Genomic DNA, 20,237 nt, shown 5'->3' on the forward strand with positions numbered 1-20,237 from the left:
TTTGATGCCCTCGTTTGGCATGTTTACTGTACATTAAAAATATTTTTACAGTCATTAAAATCAAGGACTAATGTATCATTGTCCTTCTCAGGGAAAGAGCCTTGTTGATGACGTAGTAGAAGTTGGATTTCGTTCTGATTCGCACATCACTAGAGACAGTTACAAGGGTAAGTTTAAGCCATGTTTTTATGACTCTACGTATTAGGTTTGAATTAATTTAGAATGCAGAAATATGGATGTACATGTATAAAAGTATAAATGCAAACTACAGCGCAGAATATCATCATGCTTTAGAAGGGATTGACCGGAATCCTCGGTGACTTTCAGTTTCATGGACGCTGATCTTCGTCCTTGGTTTTCTTGGCTTGTGTTCATTTTGTTGGTGACTGTCAGTTTTGCACGTCTGTCAGCCTCTGACTGGCAGCTACATGTGTTTGTCTTCGTATGAGGCCTACAGTTTTGTGCGTTTAGTCTGTAACTTTCAGATTTCCGTGTTATTTTTGTCTGTGAATAGTAAGCTGTGCGTCTATCTATGTCTGTGATCAAGACTTTCAGTTTAGCGTGTTCCTTTAGATCTGGGGCTTTCAGTTTTCTTAAGCTTATCTTGGTGAGTAAATTGCAGTTTTGTTTGTTTATGTTTCTTTGTAAAATTTAAGGCATGTTTCTCTATCTTGGTCTGAAACTTTCATTTCTTAAGGGGTCGTCAGTACATCTCAATTTTGTACCTATTAAGTCCCCCACTAAACTACGAAATTGTTCTTCTATATCAACAGGGTTTAATTTCAAGGTAAAACAGGGACCTATAGTAGAAACACGCGTCTTGAATAAACTTGTGATAGTTTTTTTATGTTAACCTGTAGACAAACAAAGCCATCCTCTCGTAAAAGAGACTGTAGTCGCTTTTGTATTCTTTCCCCTGAGCGAAAGGGAACTGGTAAGTTTAGTATGTTATTTATAGTTAAATATGTTATTGGTGGTTTGTCAATCAAAACGACCTTAACAGTAGCAAAAGATTTGTTCAGGTCGCTGATTATGTTTTCCTGCAAACAACATCTGAAGACAAAAATATGACAGTCCTGTTTCACCTTACGCTAACAATTCTTCCTTTTCAAGGCAGTGGGAGTTCGATAACAGATTGTTGACCGTTTAATTATGCGCATGTCAGAGTAGACATAGTCAGTGTTGGAAACGTCTTCATCAATTTTTGGTCTTTTTCCACGTACAGTATTAAATTTATAGTGTTATTGTGTACTAAGAAGACTCCAGTCAAAATAACAAACCCGTGTTTTTATCGGAGCAATGTGGAACGTAGAATAATTTCGATTTTAGGATGAATTTCAGTTTCCAGAACTTAACATTTAAGATATCATCACGCTTTTAAACCAAAACGTAATGTAGAATATGTCGTAAAAATTCCTGCGACGAATTAACTCGAGCTCAAGACTTCCTTTCTAACTTACAAAGAGGAAAATATTTCTTAAGTTTATGAGAGCTTTTTTTTCAGAGCAGATTTTGAAAAGCGAAGGGCTGAATAATAATTTTTTTATGAAAACTATTGCGTCTTCAAAAATGTCCACTTCTAACTCAGCAGATGCATTAAGCCACGACTGCAAACGCTGAGATAGTCTCGGCATGTAAATAAATCAATTACGCCCCTCGTTACATTCTTTGAGTAGCGCTATACTTTCCCAGGAGGCCATAGTATGGTGGAATCTTTGTTTACAATCAATTTGCTTCATTAGCAACAGGGATTCAGTTTCTGATCGTGATCAAGCTACAAAAATATCAATCCCGCCAATAACAAAAGGGCAAACAAAATTGGGTCCAAATTTGTTTCCACTTTTATTCTGTTATATCCTCACAGAAGTGTTTGACATGAACAACGTAGACGACGTTATACAAGTCATCTCAATCGGCCTCATGGTCGCCGTCTTCCTTCTCAACACTAGTCGATTTCTAAAAGCCATCGAGTTATGCAAGGAATGTTTGTTCATTCTGAAAGACAGAGCAGGCATAAAAGACGAGAAATTAAGCAAGTCATTCTACAAGAGGATATACTTACTAATGTGGAAGGCTTGTAATCGCATATGCGATAATACAAGGGCCATAAAATATGCAGAGAAACTTCTCCTAATTTACCGTGAAAGTGATGAAAGACTTAAGGAAATGAACCTAAGCACAACAGTTGGGTGGATGTATCTCTGTCAAAGTAACTACAAAAAGGCAAAACAACTCAATAAAAAAGCGCTCCTAGTCAGTAAAGAAATTGGAAACAGAGAAAGAGAAGCTGTCTGTTACACAAACCTTGGAGTCGTGTATCAATCAGTTGGAGAATATGAGAAGGCTAGAGAACATCTCGAGAAGTCACTTGCGATCCGGAAAGAAATTGGAGACAGAAATGGAGAAGCTGCCTGTTACACAGACCTTGGAGTCGTGTATCAATCAGTTGGAGAATATGAGAAGGCTAGAGAACATCACGAGAAATCACTTGCGACCCTTCAGCAAATTGGAGACAGAAATGGAGAAGCTGCCTGTTACACAAACCTTGGAGTCGTGTATAAATCAGTTGGAGAATATGAGAAGGCTAGAGAACATCTCGAGAAGTCACTTGCGATCTGGAAAGAAATTGGAGACAGAAATGGAGAGGCTACCTGTTACACAAACCTTGGAGTCGTGTATCAATCAGTTGGAGAATACGAGAAGGCTAGAGAACATCACGAGAAATCACTTGCGATCCGGAAAGAAATTGGAGACAGAAATGGAGAGGCTACCTGTTACACAGACCTTGGAGTCATGTATCAATCAGTTGGAGAATATGAGAAGGGTAGAGAACATCACGAGAAATCACTTGCGACCCTTCAGCAAATTGGAGACAGAAATGGAGAAGCTGCCTGTTACACAAACCTTGGAGTCGTGTATGAATCAGTTGGAGAATACGAGAAGGCTAGAGAACATCTCGAGAAATCACTTGCCACCCTTCAGCAAATTGGAGACAGAAATGGAGAAGCTGTCTGTTACACAAACCTTGGAGTCGTGTATAAATCAGTTGGAGAATACGAGAAGGCTAGAGAACATCTCGAGAGGTCACTTGCGATCCGGAAAGAAATTGGAGACAGAAATGGAGAAGCTGTCTGTTACACAAACCTTGGAGTCGTGTATCAATCAGTTGGAGAATATGAGAAGGCTAGAGAACATCTCGAGAAATCACTTGCAATCCAGAAAGAAATTGGAGACAGAAATGGAGAAGCTACCTGTTACTCAAACCTTGGACTCGTGTATCAATCAGTTGGAGAATATGAGAAGGCTAGAGAACATCACGAGAAATCACTTGCGACCCTTCAGCAAACTGGATGCAGAAATGGAGAAGCTGCCTGTTACACAAACCTTGGAGTCGTGTATCAATCAGTTGGAGAATATGAGAAGGCTAGAGAACATCTCGAGAAATCACTTGGGATCCAGAAAGAAATTGGAGACAGAAATGGAGAAGCTACCTGTTACACAAACCTTGGAGTCGTGTATCAATCAGTTGGAGAATACGAGAAGGCTAGAGAACATCACGAGAAATCACTTGCGATCGGGAAAGAAATTGGAGACAGAAATGGAGAAGCTACCTGTTACGAAAACCTTGGAACCGTGTATCAATCAGTTGGAGAATATGAGAAGGCTAGAGAACATCTCGAGAAATCACTTGCGATCAAGAAAGAAATTGGAGACAGAAATGGAGAAGCGACCTGTTACGTAAACCTTGGAACTGTGTATCAATCAGTTGGAGAATACGAGAAGGCCAGAGAACATCTCGAGAAATCACTTGCGATCCTTAAACAAATTGGAGGCAGAAATGGAGAAGCGACCTGTTACGGAAACCTTGGAACCGTGTATCTAGCAGTTGGAGAATACGAGAAGGCTAGAGAACATCTCGAGAAATCACTTGCTATGAGGAAAGAAATTGGAGACAGAAATGGAGAAGCTACCTGTTACAAAAACCTTGGAACCGTGTATCTAGTAGTTGGAGAATACGAGAAGGCTAGAGAACATCTCGAGAAATCACTTGCGATCAGGAAAGAAATTGGAGACAGAAATGGAGAAGCTGCCTGTTACACAAACCTTGGAGCCGTGTATCAATCAGTTGGAGAATACGAGAAGGTTAGAGAACATATCGAGAAATCACTTGCAAACCTTAAACAAATTGGAGACAGAAATGGAGAAGCGACCTGTTACGGAAGCCTTGGAACCTTGTATCAATCAGTTGGAGAATATGAGAAGGCTAGAGAACATCTCGAGAAGTCCCTTTTGATCAGTAAAGAAATTGGAGACAGAAGTGGAGAAGCTAACTCATACGCATGCCTTGGAACTCTGTATGAGAAAGTTGGCGAATATGAGACGGGCTCACACTACAATGAAAAATCCTTGTCCATCAGCAGAGAAATTGGAGACAGATATAAAGAAGCTTTGTCTTACCTAAATGCAGGTGTTCAACTTTACTCTCTTGGAAAGTTTAGCAAGGCTAATGAATATAATAAGAAAAGTCTGGTCATCTTCACAGACATTGGGCTGAAAGAAGGGGTGGCCAGCTTTTACCTGAGCCAAGGAAATGTAGAGCTAGCTGTGGGTAACTCTATCAAGGCAAAAGAATATTATGAACAAGGTCTTGCAATAAGCAAAGAAATTGGAGACAGGAAAAAAGAAGCAACTGGATACTTGTCGCTTGGACGTTTCTTTTATAAGCAGTCTGAATATGATAGAGGGGAAGAATATATCAAGGAGGCGCTTGCATTAAGTGAGAAGATTGGACATATCGATTTGCAGTTCCAATCGCTCGAAATGATGGCACACATTAGAATGAAAGAAGGAAAGATTGAGGAAGCTATCTCGTATTTCCTTTCTGGTATTGAAAAATGCGAGGAAATGCGCGGCTCTCTCCAAGACAACGATAAATTAAAGATTTCTTTCTCTGACCGCAATATTCATTCCTACAGAGATCTCACTATGCTGCTTTGTGCAACCGGGAATCATATTAAATCTCTGTACGTTTCAGAGCTTTCAAGGGCCAGGGCTTTGGTAGATTTAATGTCAGCTCAGTACTCGCAGCACTCTTTGAAGAATCAAATCTCGACTGATCCTCGCACATGGGCTGGTCTCGAAAGCATCGTGGCCAAAGAATGTAACCGCAGCTGTCTCTACCTCTCGTATCATTCTGAAAGTATATATTTGTGGATTCTTAAAGCAGGTGGAGCTACACATTTTCAGGAGATAAAAGGAAATGATCTAATTGCTAGCGAAGGATTAAGTCAACGAGTGGAAGAGTTTTTTGATTTCAGAAGTTTTGGCGTTTTACCAGACGAGATTTGTGAAGACGGATCTTTACACGTTTTTCAACCAGAATCCAAATCAAGCGAGGGAGATAGCCGTGAAGTTTGGCGAATTGGAGTGGAAACTAAAGCTAACCAAGGACCCAAAATGAACCTTCCTATCTGTTACAAACTTATCATCGCTCCAGTGGTGGACTTTCTTGAGGGTCCCGAAATCATTATTGTTCCTGACCGTGCTTTATACCGAATTCCATTTGCTGCCTTAACTGAAAGAGGAAAGTACTTATCCGAGACTTTCAGGATCCGTATTGTTCCTTCTTTAACAACTCTCAAGCTCATTACTGAAAGTCCAGCAGACTATCACTATCAGACCGGTGCGTTGATAGTGGGAAATCCTGATGTTGGTGAAGTGCATTTCAAAGGAAAACTCACGAAAATTTCGCGACTGCCATATGCAGAAACCGAAACTAGGATGATAGCAAAAAAGCTGGGTGTCGAGCCTCTGTTAGGACAGCAAGCGACTAAAGAGGCAGTACTTCAAGCGATGAGTTCAGTGGCTCTGATTCATATCGCCGCACACGGTGATGCAGAAAGAGGAGAAATTGCCCTTGCGCCATCTTTTCGTATTCCTAACGGGATACCTCAAGAGGAACTGTACTTATTGACAATGACGGACATTTCAAACGTTCAACTGCGGGCTAAACTGGTAGTCCTTAGCTGTTGCCACAGTGCTCGAGGACAGACAAAAGCCGAGGGAGCAGTCGGAATTTCCCGAGCATTATTAGGATCTGGCGCACGTTCAGTGTTGGTGGCACTGTGGGCCCTGGATGACAAAGCAACAGAGCAGTTAATGACCCATTTCTACGATCACCTTGTTGCTGGGGAAAGTGCTGGTGAATCTCTACACGAGGCCATGAAGTGGATGAGAAGTAATGGCTATGACGTGAACCAGTGGTCACCTTTTATACTGATTGGAGATGACGTGACATTTGATTTTGGAACGAATGGTAAGATTTAATGAAAACACGCGCTTCCATATCTTTTCAAAGGGCTCCTGGTATTTACTCACAGTTTCCTTAGATGTCATCGATCAAACGTTTTGTAATATCAAAAGAGGGTTAGGTTTTTGTATATCTGACTATTTCTTTATCGTTCAGTTGTCATTTGATCTTGTGCCTCTAATATATTTTACAACTGATAACGTACTCTGTCGATCATGAGGGTGACGAAACTTTAACGTAGTTTTTGAACGAATTAAAAAACGCGCTCGTATTTCGAGGGTCAGTGACCACATGAAAACTGCGGAGATCTGAAAAATTGCGAATTTTTGGCATCTTGACTTTCTCGCATTTTGACATCTCACTTTTTCTGCGCTGGATTTGGTGATGAAATTATGTTCTGTATATTCTCCAATGAATTTTCAATGTTGTTGTGAAAGACAAATGGATCACGTTGGCTGTTTTGCATGGTCCACCTTCCTTCCAACGCGTCCAAAACTCTATTCTGAAACTGTGCACGGTTCCAGCAGAAGTTTACCTTTTAACAAGCCACAGCCATGAATCCGACTTATTTGTTAAAATGAATCTATAGTTTGTAATAAGGCAACTGCTTTTTAAGAAAATGTATTTAGATGGTTACTATATTTTTTTGGTTTGTCTGTCAGGTGTTGGAAAGAATGATCAGGACGGCAGCGAGTGATTGTGTGAGAGGTAAAATATGCCATGACCTCAATTGACAGTTTTAGTGGTAGTGCTATAAATTAAATGGACGTTTAACTTTTGGTCCTTTTCTGTCTAAAAGATTCCTCATTTCTCTTGAGGTTACTAGGTATTCTAGCAAAAACATTTTTGAAACTTAATCGGAGTCTGCAGTGCCAGCTGAGCGTTGAGCTGTAATAACTGCTTGAACCAGTAAAACCTTAGAAAAACTTCGGTTCATAAAGTAACTTTTGGTATCGGTCTTTAGACTATGACAGAAATTGCTCTGGTCTTTGCTCCGAGGAGAAATAAGGAGTAGGCTTCACTTATTAACCTAATGTTTTGTTAGCAAGACTTATTAAAGTTTTTAAAATTATTGTACTTGGAAAGTTTTTACACTTAGCAGCAATTGTAAAACTAACTTAATTGAAGAAGTAGGATTTTAAAACAATGTGAGTAACAACATGCAATTGGTACATTTCTGAACAAGTTTCATGCATACAATCTAGGTATTGTTAGTATTTGCATATACCAGACCTTCTTTTTACAAAGTTAAAGAGCTCTGTTATTTGAGATTTTATCAAGCATTAAGGGAACTCCTATATAAAAAGGACCGGTGTGCTCTTCTACCTTGTAGCGGTTATATAAACGAGCGGTTTCGGGCCTCTTAGGGTGTTCAGCTACCCACATGAGTTCCGCAGCTGGAGTTTCTGCAGTAGCTTTTACGGTACGTATTTGATAATCAACTTTACGAGTAGAAAGTACTTGAAGCAATCGTCTTTAACCCCATTAAAAATTACGAAAGTGTCAGTTAATATGTTGTTTTTGGAATTGGTTCCTCTTCAGGGTAAAAAAAATTTTACGGCACACCCACAAAATAGGATCTTGGTACCATTTAGTGGTTCTTCTTTAAGAGCATAAACAGCATATTTGAATTTTTCTTGAACGCTGTGCATGTTTACAGTTAGCTTTGTATATAGTGCGACTGAAAACGCTGACTTGTTGGTTAAATTTACATAAAGTAATAAGAGTTATAAGTAGAGTTACATAAGAAATTGTTCGCATAACATTTATCACATTTATCTTGAACATTTTGTCAAATAACAAGAACTTTAATTTCCTATAAGTATTCACTGCCTAGGAAAAGTTGACAGGCCTATTATTTCATTTGTTATATTTTAAAGTCTAGAAGAATCAATTAAACTGTAAGCAGTGTAAATCTCAGCTCGAGTCCATTTCTGTAGACTGCTTCTCAACTATATTGGACTCTAAAAAACTGTGGAATCGTCGGTACGTGATTGACAAGGAGTGGACTAGGAGGGGTAGGGTGAAGAGAATAAAAGCTGCATATTCCTTTGTTCTCTACCTGCATACGGTGAAGAAACACTACGCTTTAATTTCCCCGCTTTCGTTGAATGGCGGAAACGGCGAGAAAAATGCATTAAATTGTCCCTACTATAGCGACACAGTAAAGACAAAAAAAGAAGAAACATGCCAGCTTTATATAACGACAACGTCAAAGTACCAACTTCAGCGCATTATGTAGAAAGTGAATGATGTCCTTTCTCCAAGATAAAATGAAAATGTTACATGACCAAAAATCTTGCTTTTCCCATGTAATTTGTCCGGAAAATGAAAGATTTATGGAACATTACGGCGTGACAACATATCGAGCCTTTCATGTCGTCATGGGTGAATTTTCACAGGGTACGATAATTGTCTTTGTTGGCTTGCCTGTCAATGAAAACTGAAACACATAGAAAACGAAATATTGAATGTGAAAATGCTGACATGACAAGAGTCTAATTTACCTCAATGTACAGCCACGTGTGCTCAGTAGAGTAAGTTGCGTAACTTATACCCTCTGGTACCATGTTATCGTAGTTTCGTGTTAGTTAAGCTTGATTTCGAGCGACGCGTTTATTTCATACTGTACTGTAAATTGTCTTACCAACAACCCACCTATTCTGAGTTCAACTGCTGTTGTGAGGGAGACTGAGGAACTCAGGCCTGGTCAATAACCAATACAACCCTTTGTTATTTTTCTTGACCGAAGAATGGATGAAACATTCCACCGATGGTTTTGTACAGAAATCATACTTATTACTTTGGCCAAAATCTTTAGCGAACTTCAAAGTTGTATAAGATATAAAAACTGCTACCGAGTGAAATTCCTACACCTTTAGTTTCGTCAGCTCTTAGCCTGAAAATCTCGAATGACTCAACGTCTCCAGTGGTGGATCCAGACCTTGAGCTAAGGGGGGGGGGGGGGGGGGTGTTTCTCTTGCCCTGCTGGCTTTTCTTCCTTCTGTGATTTTTTCTTTTTTTACCCAAAATAAGGGGGAACCGGGCCCCCCAGGCCCCTCCCCTAGATCCGCCACTGGTCTCGTTGTTTTCAATGTGAATTCTTAATACACAAGCTGATGCGAAAAACAAACTTCGGATAGTTTGTCGGTCCCTGTATCCCGTGGTGCGTGAGCTGCACTCTTTTTTGATAAGAAGATATTTTGCAAGAATATCGAGGCTGAAATTGTGAACTTTCAAGAATATTTTAATGCACCTTCTGTTTAATACCTGCGTGGACTGGCGCGAGTAAGTACTACACCGGAAGTAAAGTTGGCGAGCGAAACGGCCGGAAGCAAAGTGTTAGTGCACATAAAAACACATAAAGCTTTGTTGACGAGCAAGGCGCTTTCTGATTACATCTGCCTGTATATGCTATCGATATTCTTGCTTATATTCCTCTACATGAAGATCGTTGAGCGATGTTAGAGGCGGTTTGTGTTTATTTTGAAAAAAATCCGCAGAGATTTTTGATTTAGCGGAACGTGAAAGTGTAGCAGCAGTTTCTGTTGTCGTGGGCCATTGATCAGCAAAACATGGCGGAGGGGAAATCGGCGGGAAAAGGCTCCTATGTTTCGCTGTCGATGGACGACGTGAAAGAATCGAAATCCATTGAAAAGGAGCATGAAGAAGAAGAAGAGAAAAAAAGAGATAATCCTCGTCCGGAAGAAACTCAAAGCGTCTTCGATGATTGTTTGAACGAGTTTAATGAAGTGTTCAGACGAAAAGTAAGTTGACCTTATCAAAGTTCTTATAAGGATATAAGTGCAATTTAGGGTTAGCTCGATGTTTACAAACACCAGTCTTACTAGCAAATGTGGAGCCCTCTTAACATATGTTTGATGCTCAAGATTTTCGAACAGCTGCAAGATCCATTGTTTTCACGGCCTTGAAATATACATGTGTACATGTGGCTCGCGGCCAACGCCAACTTATATCTCAATGACAGTGACCAACTCGACAGCTCATTGGCTACTTTGGTCACTGTACACAACTAAATATTGTTCTTCTAGTTATTTTCTATTTGTATTTTTTTAAAGTTGTTTTCTGTAAACAGTGTGCAATGATAAAAACTGAACTGAAAACTGAAACTTAGCTGCATCTTGGGAGTGGCATGGGTTGGGGTGGGAATTTTGGGTGAGTGTACAAACAGGTCTTTTGAAAACCTAATTTCATACCAAAATTATATGTGGTTTTATGTGTACCACTGACAATAATTTTAAAAGAGCACGCAATTCAAACCAATAGCAGTGTTTTAATGAGCATCATTGTTGGTGCCAAGTGGGTAGTGCTCTTCTGGAAGGAAATCTTGCAACCATACCTGCAAATAATGCCACATTTTTTACTTTATTCAGGTCCGAGATAAGTATTGCTCAGCAGAGAATATTTCCTGGAGTAGTGCAGCTGATGAAGTTAAAGCTGAACTGTTGACTGCTAGATACGAAGAGGGTGGCAGGAAACCTTGCGACGATCCTCTTCTATTGTTACTCAAGACATGGCCAGCAAGAGAGGAGTTTTGTGAGAATCCACAGTTAATAGAGGGACAGGTTTGTTTTCAATTCAAATTAAGTTATAGTTTGGACAGGAGAAGGAAAGGTTTCTGAGTTTGTAAAAATCTATCGGGTTATTTTTGGGGGTTGATAAATATTGACCATGTGGTATAGGTTTTATTTTAGAGTGTAAGTCATGGCTTCTTAACACCAGTCCCTGAGGTGTTCACTATCCTGAAGCGATAAATATTTTACAGTCTAACTTCTCCACAATGGCCACCTTAGGGTTAGAAGAAAATGGCAGTTGAATAGATGTGGCTGTTATGGGGAGGTTACAGGAGTAATAGGGCACCAGTTTTTCTCATGCTTGCAGTATTCTTACTTATAAAATGCTTATCATTGCATATAAATGTGTAACTCAATCAAAATATATAGATAAGACACAAACCAAACAGGAAGAGAGACCAATAACACGTGGTACAGACAAAGTTTCGTGACTTTTTACAATAAAAAGTGGAGTTTTGTACACACCAATTGCAAGTGAGTGATTAGAAACTGGCCATTTTCAAGAGGCTATTTTGGCAGTTGGGACCTGCTTTAGTGGCCATTGCCGTTGTTAAGAGGTGGCTATTGTAGAGGAGTTAAGATAATTTGAGTGAGTCATAATATGGACCGTCCGCTGGGCAAAATAAAGAGGCCATTGTAAAGAGGTGGCCATTAGTGGAGGTTTGACTGTAATTTAAGAGTGAAATTAATAGTTTATAATGTAACTGTTATTTCAGAATGCAATTCCACTTTTTCCAGGTAAATCGCCTTGTTTCAATAATCCTCAAGGAAGATAGAGCAGGAGACAGAAAGTACAAATACTTCAAGGACAAAGATGAGCTGTCCTGGAAGACTCCACTTCACTTGGTAGCAGAGCTAAACTACACAACTGTTGCTCAGACAATTTTATGTCACTACCCCGGGCAGTTATATATCACCACAAATCCACATACTGGAACTAAAAATCGCAGATACATTCCTCTTGAATTGGCACTAATCAAGTACAATGATGAGGTATCTGCTTTGCTAATAGAGCACATGAAACCTGAAAGGTACGTAGCCCATGTTGCAGGTGTGAATAAGAGCGGGCTAGGGGATGCAAAAGACACTAGGAAAAGGGGGAAAGTTCTTTCTCTCTCCCAATTCCTCCTCCTCCTCCCCCCCTCCCCCCGCCACCTTCATCCCCGCTGGCATTCTGTCCCCCCTGTTTATGCCTGCTGCACTGTGGCTTAGTCACTATAAATATAGCAGCATAATACAGGGATGGAGAGCCCACCAAGGAAAATACTAATTAGGCCAATAAGCAAACTTTTCTGGCCCTCTTTTCTCGACTGGTGCATCTTCAAAATGAAACTCAGTGAAATAAGTAAGTCAATGACTAAATAATTGGAGGAACAAAAGCTGTTACAGTACCTTCAGTAAAGCACTTTCCAGTTTCTATCAAACTGCACCTCACATGATTCAAAGCTTTCAATAAAATTTGATCTCTAATCACTAGTGTTTTTTTTCTATCACAAGAACCCTGCCTTATTTTAACTCTATGAATTTTGTTTAACTTTAGAGTCCTGAGGCTGTTTTCATGTAGTTTTCAAGACAATCCTGTCATCTTTCATGAGCTGGTGCAACACCCTAACATGAAGGTTAATTGATCTAGAATGATATACATATTAAATTTTATATTTATTATTAAGTCATTAATTAAGCGTAAATTTGGAAACAGTTTTACTAGCCGAAGGTTACTGTATTGTCAAAACGTGTCACAATTGCCTTCAAATTAACACCTGAATTAATTCAGATGAAGATAACTTATTGATATTCATTATTATTCATTTATTCATCAACAATGTCAATTGTTTTATTGATTGATCTATAAATAACTTTTAACCTGGAACAATCTAGCTCATTCCCCCCCCTCCTTAAGGGTCAACAGAGATACATTATTCTAATTTTATTTATACACAGTATTTAATCAACTCTTGCTACCTATCTTCCTATCTACAATCAAAGGATAAAAATTCCAAGAAAAATAAAAACTGCTTTTCATGGAGGCTGGCAACTAAGTTTAGTCTTGAACTTGGTTAATGGAGTCGCTTGTCTTAGTTCAATAGGTAAGTTGTTCCATAATGAATTGAGCTCCATTGTACAGAAAAAGAGAAGTTTTGGCATGTACGGATGGTAAAGCACATTAGATCATGTATTTTAATGAATTTTGTGCCATATAAGTAATAAAATTATTATTATTATTGATGGTACACTGTAACCATTTTTTCTGCAGAAAACTGTTGTTGCTGTGCTCAATTGCATGGTCAGCCCTGACTGGCGACACTTACCCAAACGTAAAGATGATTATTCTAAACAATTGAAAAAGGACATTGAACTAGCCTGGAGTTCAGAACCAAGTGATCCCATAAGTTATCAGTTTCACTATAAAATTGTGGATGGTGATGATTGTGGAAGAGATCCTGCACATGATGACTTTAATTGGAAGACAAAATCATGCCTCTTCCTGATTGCTAACAGCAGAAATAAGGTGGCTTTAAAATGTGACTAATTTTGGAATATTTCTCTAGTTTACTGTTTCTGAGTTTGTTTAGAAACTCAAATTTCATTTCTTGTTTCCAATGAATGCAGGAAGCTATCCAACATCCAGTTATCAGACAGCTGGTGAAGAGGAAGTGGATAAAATATGGTCATTTCTGGTTCAGGTATTGACATGTACAATTATTAGGTAAAAAAAAGTCTGCGTACTGAAGTCAGGTGGCCCATTAGAACAGAGCTTATCCCGGTTTCTGTAGCATGAAGTGATTAGGAGTATTTCTACTTCTCCCTGGATGGGATGCAAGTGCCCAACTACTAGTCCATCACAGGGTTGCCCCCAGCATTAAATTCATACACCTGGGTGGAGAGAGGTGCCATGAGAGTAGAGTGTCTTGCCCAAGAACAACACAATGTCCTTGGCCAGGGCTCAAACTCCGGGACCATTCAATTTAGAGATGAGCCAACTAACCATGAGGCCAAGTCTCCCACAATTATTAAATATTGGAAATTATTGAGGAGAACAGGTGTGCCAAACTAGGATAAATGGTGACCAATTTCCTAAACAACAAGCACTGAAGGCACAAGCTTCTCCCAGAAACTGTTTTGGATTTTAACTCCCTAAAGACCCCTTTCCTGGGTTTCTGACTCATTCTGAAAAATCTAACTGATTTCCATAAAACTGTAGAAACAGGTAGGGATCTGCGCCTGGCGAATCAATCTTTCAGACTGGCACGAGAACTGATTTCAGTTGAAATTGAAAACTAGTATAGTTTAAGTTTGTTGTCAGTAGTAACTGTGAGGCCCTATTAGGGGTTTTCGGGATATGGGTTGCTGAGGTAAAAAAGTAATGGAAGACAGGATATTTGGGGGAGAAATTAATGGGGTATAGTGTAGGAGAATCTTTAATTTTTGCAGTTGGAATGAAACAGATACTGGATATTTAGACCAAAAGTTAATGGGACATGGGATACTTGGACCCCCTACCCCCTAACTGGGTGTTAACTGTTTACCAGTATAATACAACCACAGTAAATATTCAGGGTCATGCTGCCCTATACACGCATTGCAGACCCATGTATCTTGCCTGCCAATACTGTGTTGCTTTCTGTAGCCTTTTGGCAGGCCTCTACTTGATGTACCTATTGCTGTTGTCATTCACATTACTGTATGGCGCAACTAAAGCAGACCCTACACAGTATAAGGACAATGCAGATGGATTGAGAATGGTCTGCGAGATCTTTGTTGTGTTGTGTATTGTGGCCTATATTGCTGATGAGATCAACGAGATTGAAAAGTAAGTAATTGTTGACTGCAAAACAGTCAGTTTTTCGCAAGCTTTCTCTTAAATTGCCAATACGTAATTCCCAAATGTCGCAGTTTTTGCTTTGGCATTTCACCCCCCGAGGCAGGGGGAACTTCCTTATGAAAAGGTCGAGGGTACTCAAGGGGTACTCGACGTCTCGCTTAGGAGTATAAATCAAGGGTTCTTATCTCACTTAGGGTGCTCATGACGAAACACCACTATTTTTAGCTGTCAAAGTATCTTTAAGGGTGCACACAAAGAAAGTGAAATAGTAATGAAAACGCTCATATTTCCGTTTTTTAGGCTCGATTTCCGCCGGTCTCTCTAGTCCGGTCTACTGGTACGGGGTCGCATCTCTTCCGTTTTAAGTGAGATCTTTTAGGGGTCAAACAAAGGTCAAACCACGCTCAGATTGGTTTCCTTTCGGGGTTTAATTCAAGTTTTCCGACGACCATTCCCGACCTTTTCATACGGGAGTTCCCTCTCCCGGGATTACACTCTCAGTGATTGTGCACTGGTCACTAAAGAAAGTTATTGCCACTTTGAGGGGAAAAAAAGCTGACTTAATACCATTTACATTAAAAGAAGACAGCCGTAAGTAGACCAGTCAACAACAACGCTTAAAATATCAGCTGCTTTTTTCTTAATATATCTAAAATGGAGATTAATGGAACTTATCAAATCTAAGCTGACGATTTTTAAATAAGTTTAAGGTTACTTCAGTTGTCGTCTTCTTGGAGCACTCAATTCTTCTCCCTTTTAAAGAGACGTTATGCTGGGTGGCAGGCACTGAACTGGCAGTCTGTCCACACACCCTTAGTATTTTGTCTTGTGTTCGTCCGAGATCGCAAGCAAAATATAAACGCGGCGCGTGGGATATTAACGAGCTAAAACCCAAAGAGGTGGAGGAAAAAAATCACAGGGAAAAAAACGTCTCTGGAGGACTAGTAGAAGGGTGAATTTATATTCGAGCGCAAAGCACGAGCGGGCGAATTCGACTTTGCCTGTCTCCCTCCCCTTTTAAACACCTGCCAGGCAGACCAAGCAAATTCCATACTGACGACGAAGTTCTACAGAGATCCGTGTAGCGTCTCTGATTGGTCGATACCTGCGCGCGAAAATTCAAAACCGATCAACAACCAATCAGAGTCTGGAGATTTACGTCATCAGTTCAAAATTTTACGGGTCCAGTCTCCGACGAAAAGAGAAATTACTTTTCTGAGTAAATAGTAGATTTATTTTAATTTTTTCTTGTTTCCTATACAGGGAACGCTTGAGTTATTTCAAACGACCACAGATTTACTTCAATCTGTTTGACTGGCTTGGATTAATCCTAATTCTTATTGTCATTCCTCTTCGTTTTTCGAGACACGAAGCGCAGTGGTTTGTCGCTTCCCTCGGCTTTTTCTTCAATGTCCTTAGACTGCTAAAGTATTCTTGTATCACTCGGTAAGTCGCTGCAGTAATTAGGCGAAAACGTTTTGTTCAAGGTTGCCTTTACCCAACATATTGTTTCCGCCTTCCACTCAAAGTGAAAGTAAGTTTAAGCAAACTAGAATTGGCAGTAGCTCTCTGAACGTCGCCAATGAAAAGGTTTAATGAACTGAAAAGTTGCATTGCACATACATTGTACATCTTTGTACGTTTCTGAGCCCTCCTTTGCAAACAAAAGCAGCTTCGATGCCATCTTCATATTAGAAAGCTTATGCAAACCACGACGGCAATGGCAACGGTAACACAAACGTCACCAAACGAAAGGTTCAATGAGCAGAACAATGGCTGTACACGTGCGTTGTAGTGAAATCTTTGCACATTTCTTCGCCGTTTTATGTACAACAACAACGTGAAATGATATTCTGCGTATTTTGAAAACGCGAACGAGGGCGGCTAATTTTCGTATTTTCATTTGGAACTAAAAGGCGATGTTACATAATTAGCTTGAGCAAATTCTGAGACCAATAGGCGCACTGAACAGATCTTGACACTTGCGAAATTCGAAACTCTCTTGTTTTATTTTGCATTATCTTCCTTGCGCTATTTATGTATTCGTATGTTTGTTTATTTGTTTATCTATATATTTTGCAGGGCAACAGGTCTTTACACGAAGACACTAGCCAGGATTGTGTATCGCGACATTTCTCGCTTCACCTGCGTATTCCTGGTCGTTTTTCTGGCATTTTGTGGAGCGTTTTTCTTGTCGCTACGAGCAGCCAGCGCGGTGCAAATATTTGGGTAAAGTCGGCTTTAGTTTACCGCGTCTTTTTGTGTTTGTAGAAGTCGTGGTGGAAAGAAACACGTTTTGCTTTGCACCTACGCTCGTAAAAACATTCAAAATACTGCTCAAAGGATTTTTGATTTTTACTAACCAATCACAGAATATCACACACGAGGACACACAAAGCGTGCTAAATGCTGGCACGTCAGACTTGACGTCATAAAGATATGCTATTTTGCTTGGCAACCTAATGTTAAGGAAACATTACGACGCTTACAATAGTCGATTCTTGAGGACTGGATTCAAATCAAAAATAGCCGTTCCTCGAGTGGCTTAGGATCAAGTTGGTTTTCTAATGAGCAGGACAGGAATTTGTGGTAGGTAGACTCAACGAAGCTAACTGAGTTTTCGCTGTTATTTTCTTTCCGTCAGTGGATTTAAGATGGTGATGTTAAGTGGTGTTAGAGCACTTGTGGAACAACAACCAGTAGCCGACGATTACACGAAATACAAGTAAGTCTGACGCTAAGCTTGCCAGGCAGAAGTAAGAACAACCTTTTACAGTATTGTAAACAGCACCACATGAAAGTACTGCTCAGTAGCTTTCATTTGAATGGTCACACACTAGGGTTTCATACACAGACTTTAAAGTAGCATAATGTACAGTACCACATGAAAGTACTGCTCAATAGCTTTCATTCGACGGGTCATTCATTGAGGTTTGATCCACAGGCTTAAAAGTTAGAACCACCTTACACAGCATATTAAAAATTACCAGATGAAAGTACTGCTCAGTAGCTTTCACTTGTTATCCAAGTTAGGACAACAAACACCTGGCTGAGAGTCCAAGCTCTTGTTTGCAACATAAGCGTAAGGTTATGTCTGCGTACGAGCCAAGTGGCTCATCAGACCGGAGGTTATCTCGGTTTTAGTAGCATTAAGCGACTAGGAGTATTTCTACTCTCCCCCCCCCCCCCCCTGGATGGGATGCTAGTCCATCGCAGGGTTACCCCCCAGCATGAAATTCGCCGGTACCCAGTTATACACCTGGGTGGAGAGAGGGAGAGAGGCGCTGTGGGAGTAAAGTGTCTTGCCCAAGAACACAACACAATGTCCCCGGCCAGGGCTCGAATCCAACCATGAGGCCACCGCACCTCTCACTTTGCAACATAAGATATTCAGTTAATATTCTCTTTGTGTTCTAAGATGGCTACCAGTGTTGGTGATTCTGTTGTACATGGTGGCAGTGGTGGTGATACTCTTGAATATTCTTATCGCTCAGATGAGCAGCACTTATTCCGAAGCCAAGAAAACAGCCAGACTACAATATGACGTGGATAGAATGCTGATTATAACGAGACTAGAACACAGCAGGTTCCAGAAATTTGTAAGTTGAGTAGTTTTCCTTGGACTGCCAGGCTAAACTTAAATTAAAACAATATCAGAGTTGCTTAAGTTTTAAGTTATCCGATTGTGTAACTAAGTAAATAATTGGTTGATAAAATTTCCATAAATCGGTCTCAATTGTTTTTCCGCGGTCTATAGCACTGGTTACATACGTTTTCCCGCGCAGGCAACCGGTATACGTTTTAACGCGGTTAGCGCCGGTAATATATGTTTTCCCGCGCACAAAATCCGTTCACATGTTTTCCCACGCCTAGCACTGGTTACAGTTGTTTTCCCGCGCTAAAAACCGGTCACGTTTTCCCGCGGTTAGCACTGGTTACATGTTTTCCTGCTCTCAACGACTCGCCCTGTCGCCAGCTCCGTGAGCGGGCAAGATGAATCAAATCCTGCGCTATGATTGGCTACCTGAGCGGGCAAGATGGAGCTATCTTATCCGCTCGGGACTACCCGCCGTGTCCCGCAAGAAAAATTTCTCGGAAAGCCATACAATAAATCCTTTATTGACCAAGCTTGTTCGGTCAAGATGGCTGGATATCGGCCTCGTTCTTTTTTTGCGTTGGCCAATATCCAGCCATCTCGGCTTGACCTCACACTTGGTCAATAACCCATATATATTCCCTTCCTTTACGATACCAGGTAAGCTTCCTATGAAGTTTGTTTAAAATCAAGTCAAAATTATTGCCAATCTCTTTTTGACTAAGCTCATTTTCTCTCGTTCTTTCCAGAATCTACGTTTGAAGCACTACCAAGAGGACGACATTATAGACGAAATGACCTTAGCAAAAGGTACGAAAGACATAAACGAAAGTCTAGGCTAAATCGACGAGTTCTGGGCTCCTATAAATTCCGGTTCTTCTCCATCTTGTCAGTGCCATCACTTGATAACGCCCGCTAGCACGCGCTTTAGGTCTTAAAAACCATTGCGGATTAAGTGCCGTTTCTGCGAAACAGTTTTAAGTTGATGAAAATGCGAGTTTAATTTTTTTCGTTTTTTCCTTCTCGTAGATTTCCTAGAGTACAATGACGATAGGTCACCTTGGGAGACAGTTGAGGAGAAACTGGATGAAATCAGGTTTACATCCGGATATTTCTTTGCTTTGGTAATTCATTTCCAGAGTCGTGTGTATTTTAACGAGATATTTTGCTTTTCTTTATAGGAATATTATGCAGAAGATCATTAAAAGAATTCCACTGCTTGACGAAGATAAAGAAAAATAAAGTAGCCAATGTTTAGAGGAGCAGAGATGGCGCAGTGGTGAGAGCGCTCACCTCCCACCAGTGAGGCCCGGGTTCGATGCCGGCCCGGTGCCATATTTGGGTTGAGTTTGTTGTTGTTGTTCCGAGGGCTTTTCTCCGGGTTCTCCAAATTTCAATTCGACAAGGATAGAAGACCCACATGAAAACCAGCCGGCTAAGGCTAATGCTTAAGAAACTAAACGTCAAGAACAGTAATGGGAAATTTGTTTCCTTCAGGGAAATACGAAATACTCAACAATTTCGTCTATGAACAGGGTTACGTCTATGAACGATAAACAGTGCGCTGTATATAACTCCACTCTGGTACTTGTACTGTGGCCCTGTCGACACCAAAAAGGCAACGGGACGAAATATTTAACTTGTACTAGAGAAGTCAAAGAACGACATCAAATTTGATAAATAGTGTTTGGTGATAGCCGATGTTACTCACAGGTTTGAAAACTTTGAACTTGGCTCAATTTGTAGCGAAATATGCTTTACGTAAGGGTAATGAAATGGCTCAAAAATTAAAAATAAATAACAACAGCAAACGCGTCTCTGATCAATTGCTTTATTATTCGATGTTTTGCTGTATTATCGTAACATGTACATCACTCAAAAATAATTAGAGCTCAATCTCCTGCTTTTCCTTGC

General features: G+C 40.2%; 2 protein-coding genes across 4 annotated transcripts; both read left to right on the forward strand.

The window, feature by feature from the left end:
- Positions 1-1,694: 1,694 nt before the first annotated feature.
- Positions 1,695-7,402, forward strand: LOC145467620 (uncharacterized). The gene is made up of 2 exons (XM_081451196.1): positions 1,695-6,316; positions 6,973-7,402. The coding sequence occupies exons 1-2, from the start codon at positions 1,876-1,878 to the stop codon at positions 7,005-7,007; spliced, it is 4,476 nt and encodes a 1,491-aa protein (XP_081307322.1). The 5' UTR covers positions 1,695-1,875; the 3' UTR covers positions 7,008-7,402.
- Positions 7,403-9,644: 2,242 nt separating this feature from the next.
- On the forward strand, positions 9,645-20,231 carry LOC145467528 (transient receptor potential cation channel subfamily V member 5-like). 3 transcript variants are annotated; one of them, XM_081451076.1, is made up of 14 exons: positions 9,645-10,077; positions 10,705-10,896; positions 11,644-11,936; positions 12,446-12,524; positions 13,160-13,414; positions 13,516-13,589; positions 14,534-14,716; positions 15,992-16,174; positions 16,811-16,957; positions 17,373-17,453; positions 18,147-18,327; positions 19,073-19,133; positions 19,353-19,419; positions 19,505-20,231. In XM_081451076.1, the coding sequence occupies exons 1-14, from the start codon at positions 9,886-9,888 to the stop codon at positions 19,563-19,565; spliced, it is 2,049 nt and encodes a 682-aa protein (XP_081307202.1). In that variant the 5' UTR covers positions 9,645-9,885; the 3' UTR covers positions 19,566-20,231. The 3 variants fall into 3 exon arrangements, with proteins under 3 accessions (XP_081307202.1, XP_081307203.1, XP_081307204.1); XM_081451077.1 differs by lacking the exon at positions 15,992-16,174 and having other exon boundaries at positions 19,505-20,225; XM_081451078.1 differs by lacking the exons at positions 19,073-19,133; positions 19,353-19,419; positions 19,505-20,231 and having other exon boundaries at positions 18,223-18,312.
- The last annotated feature ends 6 nt before the right edge of the window (positions 20,232-20,237 follow it).

This window comes from Orbicella franksi, chromosome 14 (assembly GCF_964199315.1).
Source record: "Orbicella franksi chromosome 14, jaOrbFran1.1, whole genome shotgun sequence".
NCBI lineage: Eukaryota > Metazoa > Cnidaria > Anthozoa > Scleractinia > Merulinidae > Orbicella > Orbicella franksi.

Excerpts from the sequence above, each read along its gene's own strand:
- LOC145467528 (XM_081451076.1), top strand. The coding sequence starts at position 9,886 with ATGGCGGAGGGGAAATCGGCGGGAAAAGGCTCCTATGTTTCGCTGTCG. Across the intron at positions 13,415-13,515 it reads TTGCTAACAGCAGAAATAAG|GAAGCTATCCAACATCCAGT; the intron begins GTGGCTTTAAAA and ends CAATGAATGCAG. Across the intron at positions 19,420-19,504 it reads GAGAAACTGGATGAAATCAG|GAATATTATGCAGAAGATCA; the intron begins GTTTACATCCGG and ends TTTTCTTTATAG.
- LOC145467620 (XM_081451196.1), top strand. The coding sequence starts at position 1,876 with ATGAACAACGTAGACGACGTTATACAAGTCATCTCAATCGGCCTCATG. Across the intron at positions 6,317-6,972 it reads ATTTGATTTTGGAACGAATG|GTGTTGGAAAGAATGATCAG; the intron begins GTAAGATTTAAT and ends TTTGTCTGTCAG.